The 7,898-nt window shown below is 43.8% G+C and overlaps 1 protein-coding gene across 1 annotated transcript in view; it reads left to right on the plus strand.

The window, feature by feature from the left end:
- Positions 1-7,458, plus strand: part of csnk2a2a (casein kinase 2, alpha prime polypeptide a) — a 23,367-nt gene extending 15,909 nt beyond the window's left edge. Inside the window, exons 9-12 of the mRNA XM_042318472.1 lie at positions 400-500; positions 1,096-1,244; positions 6,581-6,665; positions 6,975-7,458. Coding sequence (XP_042174406.1) covers positions 400-500; positions 1,096-1,244; positions 6,581-6,651 — 321 coding nt within the window. The 3' untranslated portion in view covers positions 6,652-6,665; positions 6,975-7,458. The remainder of the gene's footprint in view (positions 1-399; positions 501-1,095; positions 1,245-6,580; positions 6,666-6,974) is intronic.
- The last annotated feature ends 440 nt before the right edge of the window (positions 7,459-7,898 follow it).

Here is a 7,898-nt window from a genome sequence, read left to right on the forward strand (position 1 = left end):
GGCAACTACGATCAGACACACACACACACACACAGGGCAACTACGATCAGACACACCACACACACACACACACACAGGGCAACTCAGACAGACACACACAGGGCAACTACGATCAGACACACACACACACACACACAGGGCAACTACGATCAGACACACACACACACACAGCTCCACACTACACTAGTCCATGATACTATGCTTGTATGTAATACCACAGTGTGAAATGGCATCACTTCTATTGTCAAACAACCCTGTTTTTTATTTATATATATATAATTACAACTAAATGACGACATGAATACACTATGAACACGGTTCATCTTTGACGTAGAAGGTGTGGCTGTATGGTAGATGTGTGTCTCAACGTTCCTCTGACTGTCCCCATGTTGTGTCCAGCTGGTCCGCATCGCTAAGGTTCTTGGGACAGATGAGCTGTTCGGCTACCTACACAAGTACCACATTGAACTGGACACGCGTTTCAAAGACCTCCTGGGACAGTAAGTACCACTAGGGGGTGTAGCACAGGGCTAGCCTGGCCCCTTCATCTGTTTGTGCTCTCGTCAAGTCTATTGCTCATTGAAAAGCCAAACAATTTGACAGAGCACTGACATGCCAGAAACAGACTGTCACTCAGGTGGGGCTGCTGTTGAGGACTCCTGGGGTGGTATTCAGTGGCTCTATTGGGATTTGTTTTAGTGCAGTGGGTGGGCAAGACTGTTTGTTTACACGGAGCGCATACCACTGTGCTAGCCTACCGTGTGGAATGTTCAGATAGAAATAGATTGTGTAGAAATCCACATCCCAGTGTTCTGTTGTTTCCGTGTTACCCTGAAGGACATAGAATACAAAGTATAGATCCAATCACCTTCACATTTTAGCCTCCCAGTCTCTCCTTTTATTGGATGTTTGTTCCCTCGGGGACGGCGATACTTGTGAAGCGATGTGTCAACATACCCCCCTCAGAACACAACCGTAGCGTTACATTTTGAAATGTTAAACTAAATAGTGTTTCTTATTGGACCAGATCAAGCAGTACCTCCCTGTTTCTTATTGGACCAGATCAAACAGTACCTCCCCCTCTCCTCCCCGCAGGCAGACGAGGAAGCGCTGGGAGCAGTTTGTTCAGACAGAGAACCAGCACCTGGTGACCCCTGAGGCCCTGGACCTGCTGGACAAGCTGCTACGTTACGACCACCAGCAGAGACTGACCGCTGCTGAGGCCATGCAGCATCCATACTTCTGTAAGATACACACCTGTCTGTCTACCTGAGTCCGTGCAGCATCCATACTTCTGTAAGATCCACGTCTGTCCTCTCTGTCTCTCTAAGTCCAGCAGCATCCATACTTCTGTAAAGGGGTCTACACAGTCTACTCTAACAGAGCCTACAGAGGTCTGTTTCCATCTCTCTATACGTAGTTCTACCAACATTTGTGAGGCAGAATTTTTGGAACTCGACACAAACAGACCTCTGTCGGCTCGGTTTGAGTAGACTGTAGAACCCTTAAGATCATCACACACAGCAGAAGATATGAGCGGAGCGAGGAGCGGAAGCATGGAGAGGATCTTATTTTTTTTAAACATTGGCCTTTTCTCTTCCTCCAATTTAACTGTGGTACCACATTTAAAAGTCCCTTCATCACCGTTCTCTTAATACGGCCTGTTCTGTGGTCTTCATTTAGCCTCCACACCACTAATAAAGAGAGACGTAGATATCAGTCCACCAGGTAATAGGACACTGTAATTGACGATTTATATAAAGGCTTTTATTAAATAACAAGAGTAAGTTTGTAACAGTGCTAAAGATGTCTATCGACTGTGAAATGTGAGCACAACAGAGCCAGTTACGACTGAAGTATCTGGGATTCAATAGATTGGAGAAAAAGCTAATAGTTTAACATATCAGCCACATATCATCTAAAAGCTAATAGTTTAACATGGCCGCCACATATCATCAGCTAAAAGCTGATAGTTTAACATATCGGCCACACTTCAGCTAAAAGCTAATAGTTTAACATGGCCGCCACATATCATCAGCTAAAAGCTAATAGTTTAACATGGCCGCCACATATCATCAGCTAAAAGCTGATAGTTTAACATATCGGCCACACTTCAGCTAAAAGCTAATAGTTTAACATGGCCGCCACATATCATCAGCTAAAAGCTAATAGTTTAACATGGCCGCCACACATCATCAGCTAAAAGCTAATAGTTTAACATATCAGCCACACATCATCTAAAAGCTAATATGTTAAAAAAAACTATCAGCCACATATCATCAGCTAAAAGCTAATAGTTTAACATGGCCGCCACACATCATCAGCTAAAAGCTGATAGTTTAACATATCGGCCACACATCATCAGCTAAAAGCTAATAGTTTAACATGGCCGCCACACATCATCAGCTAAAAGCTAATAGCTTAACATATCGGCCACACATCAACTAAAAGCTAATAGCTTAACATATCGGCCACACATCATCAGCTAAAAGCTAATAGCTTAACATATCGGCCACACATCATCAACTAAAAGCTAATAGCTTAACATATCGGCCACACATCATCAGCTAAAAGCTAATAGTTTAACATATCGCCACACATCATCACACATCATCAACTAAAAGCTAATTTAACATATCGGCCACACATCATCAGCTAAAAGCTAATAGTTTAAAAGCAGTTTCATCATCAGCTAATAGCTTAACATGGCCGCCACACATCATCAGCTAATAGTTTAACATGGCCGCCACATATCATCAGCTAAAAGCTAATAGCTTAACAACATCATCAGCTAAAAGCTAATAGTTTAACATCATCAGCTAAAAGCTAAGCTTAACATATCGGCCACACATCATCAGCTAAAAGCTAATAGCTTTATCGGCCACACATCATCAACTAAAAGCTAATAGCTTAACATATCGGCCACACATCATCAGCTAAAAGCTAATAGTTTAACATGGCCGCCACACATCATCAGCTAAAAGCTAATAGCTTAACATATCGGCCACACATCATCAGCTAAAAGCTAATAGCTTAACATATCGGCCACACATCATCAGCTAAAAGCTAATAGCTTAACATCGGCCACACATCATCAGCTAAAAGCTAATAGCTTAACGCCACACATCATCAGCTAAAAGCTAATAGTTTAACATGGCCGCACATATCATCAGCTAACAGCTCAGCTAATAACATGGCCGCCACACATCATCAGCTAATAGTTTAACATGGCCGCCACACATCATCAGCTAAAAGCTAATAGCTTAACAGCCGCCACATATCATCAGCTAAAAGCTAATAGTTTAACATGGCCACACATCCACATATCATCAGCTAAAAGCATATCGGCCACACTTCAGCTAAAAGCTAATAGTTTAACATGGCCGCCACATATCATCAGCTAAAAGCTAATAGCTTAACATGGCCGCCACATATCATCAGCTAAAAGCTAATAGCTTAACATGGCCGCCACACATCATCAGCTAATAGCTTAACATGGCCGCCACACATCATCAGCTAATAGCTTAACATGGCCGCCACACATCATCAGCTAATAGCTTAACATGGCCGCCACACATCATCAGCAGCTAACAGCCACACATCATCAGCTAATGGCATGGCCGCTTAACACACATCATCAGCTAATAGCTTAACATGGCCGCCACACATCATCAGCTAATAGCTTAACATGGCCGCCACACACATCATCAGCTCAATAGCTTAACATGGCCGCCACACATCATCAGCTAATAGCTTAACATGGCCGCATCAGCTAACACTTAACATCACATCATCAGCAGCTTAACAGCTAATAGCTTAACATGGCCGCCACACATCATCAGCTAATAGCTTAACATACACATCATCAGCTAATAGCTTAACATGGCCGCCACACATCATCAGCTAATAGCTTAACATGGCCGCCACACATCATCAGCTAATAGCTTAACATGGCCGCCACACATCATCAGCTAATAGCTTAACATGGCCGCCACACATCATCAGCTAATAGCTTAACATGGCCGCCACACATCATCAGCTAATCATCAGCTTAACATGGCCGCCACACATCAGCCACAACATCCGCCACATCATCATCAGCTAATAGTTTAACAGCTATAACATGGCTTAACCGCCACACATCATCAGCTAATAGCTTAACATGGCCGCCACACATCATCAGCTAATAGCTTAACATGGCCGCCACACATCATCAGCTAATAGCTTAACATGGCCGCCACACATCATCAGCTAATAGCTTAACATGGCCGCACACATCATCAGCTAATAGCTTAACATGGCCGCCACACATCATCAGCTAATAGCTTAACATGGCCGCCACACATCATCAGCTAATAGCTTAACATGGCCGCCACACATCATCAGCAGCTTAACATGGCCGCCACACATCATCAGCTAATAGCTTAACATGGCCGCCACACATCATCAGCTAATAGCTTAACATGGCCGCCACACATCACATAATAGCTTAACATGGCCGCCACACATCATCAGCTAATAGCTTAACATGGCCGCCACACATCATCAGCTAATAGCTTAACATGGCCGCCACACATCATCAGCTAATAGCTTAACATGGCCGCCACACATCATCAGCTAATAGCTTAACATGGCCGCCACACATCATCAGCTAATAGCTTAACATGGCCGCCACACATCATCAGCTAATAGCTTAATGGCCGCCACACATCATCAGCTAATAGCTTAACATGGCCGCCACACATCATCATCATCAGCTAAATGGCCGCCACACATCAGCTTAACATGGCCGCCACACATCATCAGCTAATAGCTTAACATGGCCGCCACACATCATCAGCTAATAGCTTAACATGGCCGCCACACATCATCAGCGCCACACAATAGCTTAACATGGCCGCCACACATCATCAGCGAATAGCTTAACATGGCCGCCACACATCATCAGCGAATTTAACATGGCCGCCACACATCATCAGCGAATAGCTTAACATGGCCGCCACACATCATCAGCGAATAGTTAACATGGCCGCCACACATCATAGCTTAAAATCATCAGCGAATAGCTTAACATGGCCGCCACACATCATCAGCGAATAGCTTAACATGGCCGCCATTAACATCATCATCAGCGAATAGCTTAACATGGCCGCCACACATCATCAGCTAATAGCTTAAGCATCATCAGCTTAACATGGCCGCCACACATCATCAGCTAATAGCTTAACATGGCCTCCACACATCATCAGCTAATAGCTTAACATGGCCGCCACATATCATCAGCTTGGTCCTTGTTCAGGAGCCGATGCCATGTTGAAGCTTCTTATTTATTTTTCCTTTATTTTAACAAGTCAGTTAAGAATAAATTCTTATTTACAATGACGGCCTATTAACTGGGGGTTTGACTGGCCTAGGAACAGTGGGTTTGACTGGCCTAGGAACAGTGGGTTAACTGGCCTAGGAACAGTGGGTTTGACTGGCCTAGGAACAGTGGGGTTGACTGGCCTAGGAACAGTGGGGTTGACTGGCCTAGGAACAGTGGGGTTGACTGGCCTAGGAACAGTGGGGTTGACTGGCCTAGGAACAGTGGGGTTGACGGCATTTTTTTTTTTTTTTACCTGGTCAGCTCGGGGATTCGATCTTGCAACCTTTCGGTTTCAAGTCCAACGCTCCAACCACTACCTGCCGCCCCATTATGATAACCTACATCAAAACCAAACGGTGTGTCGTCACTAAAGTAGAGACCGGTCCAGTCAGAAGTTTGGACACCTACTTATTCCAGGGTTTTTCTTTATTTTTTAAAAACAATTTTCTACAATGTATTATTCTAAAATGTAAAAATAAAGATAAACCCTTGATTGAGTAGGTGTGTCAACTTTTGACTTGTATTGTATGCATTTGAAAATGAATGGAGCGAATTTGGAGCTGTGGGTTTCTTTATTATGTGCTGAGCGATTTTTGGGATGTTGAGCACCAGAGTGCTGCACCAAGACCACTCAACTCTAGTCTCACTCTTTCACCCCATCTTTCCTCGTTCCTCCGTCTGTCTTTCGCTGTCTCTCTCCATCCCTGTCCATGGACTCAATGCTAGGCAGTGAAGGGCACTCATTCTGTGTCCAGTATGCAATTATTTATGCAAATGTACTTATGTGATGTTGTGTAAATAGTTAGAAGCAGTTCAAACCCTTAAAGGGATGGTTCCAGATTTTTGCCAATTAAAGGGATACTTTGGGATTTTGTCAGAGGCCATTTATGTACTTCTCCATAGTCAGTTGAACTTGTAGATACTATTTTTATGTTTCTGTGTCCAGTATGAAGGAAGTTAGAGGAAGTTTCACGAGCCAATGCTAATTAGCGTTAGCACAATGACTGGAAGTCTATGGGTATCTGCTAGCATGCCTGCAGTAGATAAAGGACATCATTGCAAAAATCCTGAAGTATCCCTTTAAGACCTTTTCATCTGACTGTAACAGAACTTTATTGCAGAAATCTCTCACTGTCCCTTTAAACTTGATCTGTACTGATGAAGAGTGAATTGGAAAGAGATGGTCTCCTGACTACCATGTTCTGTGTCCCTCAGATCCAGTGCTGAATGAACAGACCATCTCCAACACAGACACCAAGGCAATAAGTGGATCCAATGCAACATGATGGACAGAGAGGAGGTAACATACAGACAGAGTTCTCCCCAAAGAATGTTCGAGCGGCGCCACCTGGTGGACTGGCAGCGCCATTATGTAAAATAAAATACTTCAATATTTCTGAGTAGATTGCAGGAAATGTCAGTTACAGGTGTTGAAAACACCTGCTCAGCTGCACCACCTTGATAAATAATCCTGGAGAGAACCCTGACATGTACACATTCTCACACCTGTCCACACACACATGCCTGCACCTGCACAGAAACACCCAGATTGTAACAAGCTCAGACTTCCATTCTTTTGATCGTGTCTCTATTCCTTCTTGCCGTCCAGGAAAACCTTTGTTACCTCAACTTGTGACCCTTTCGTGGCAGAAACGATCTGCCTCCAAGTCTACAGCCATACTGGAGCAAGAAGTCAACTTGCAACACACACAACACTCTTGGATTAAACCTAAATCTTTCACAACGTGGGTTCTAGCGTTGCTTGGCCCCAGTCACACACAACGTCTCGGATCCAAGCTATAAGGTGTGATATTGCCTCCTAGAACTGCCCCCCCTGAAATCCCTGCCCGCTCCCCACCCCACCCAGCTCCACTCCCCTGTTTTCAAATAAGCTGATGTCAGATGTGATACAGAGACTGACTCCAGGTCAGTTTGGCACTGGTGTTGTGCTGTGAGATGTGTGTTGGTCAGTATGGAGCTGCACTGGCCTGGGGTCAGAGCTATAATAGCACTGAGTGGCATGGAGGCTCTTTTCTGCTATGGATAGAACAAATACTATATTAAAGAGAATAAACCATTTTTATTTAAATGTTTTTGTGCCTGTTTTTATTTTATTTTTTATTATATATCGATTTCTGATTGATCAGTAAAAACCTAAATACTGACAGAGCATTCGGAGACTTTTTCCACATTTTGTTACGTTAAAGCCTTATTCTAAAATTGATTTCCCCCTCAATCAACAAACCCAAAAGCAAAGACTTGTTTAAAAAATAATGTATTACAAAAGAAAAACTGAGATATTACATTTACGTAAGTATTCAGACCTTTTTACTCTACTTTGTTGAAGCACCTTTGGCAGCGATTACAGCCTTGAGTCTTGGGTATGACGCTACAAGCTTTGCACACCTGTATCTCTGCACATCCTCTCGAGCTCTGTCAGGTTGGATATGGGGAGTATCACTGCACAGCTACTTTCAGGTCTCTCCAGAGATGTTCGACCGGGTTCAAGTCCAGGCTCTGGCAGGGCCACTCA

The sequence above is a fragment of the Oncorhynchus tshawytscha genome, unplaced genomic scaffold (assembly GCF_018296145.1).
Source record: "Oncorhynchus tshawytscha isolate Ot180627B unplaced genomic scaffold, Otsh_v2.0 Un_scaffold_1349_pilon_pilon, whole genome shotgun sequence".
NCBI classification, from domain to species: domain Eukaryota; kingdom Metazoa; phylum Chordata; class Actinopteri; order Salmoniformes; family Salmonidae; genus Oncorhynchus; species Oncorhynchus tshawytscha.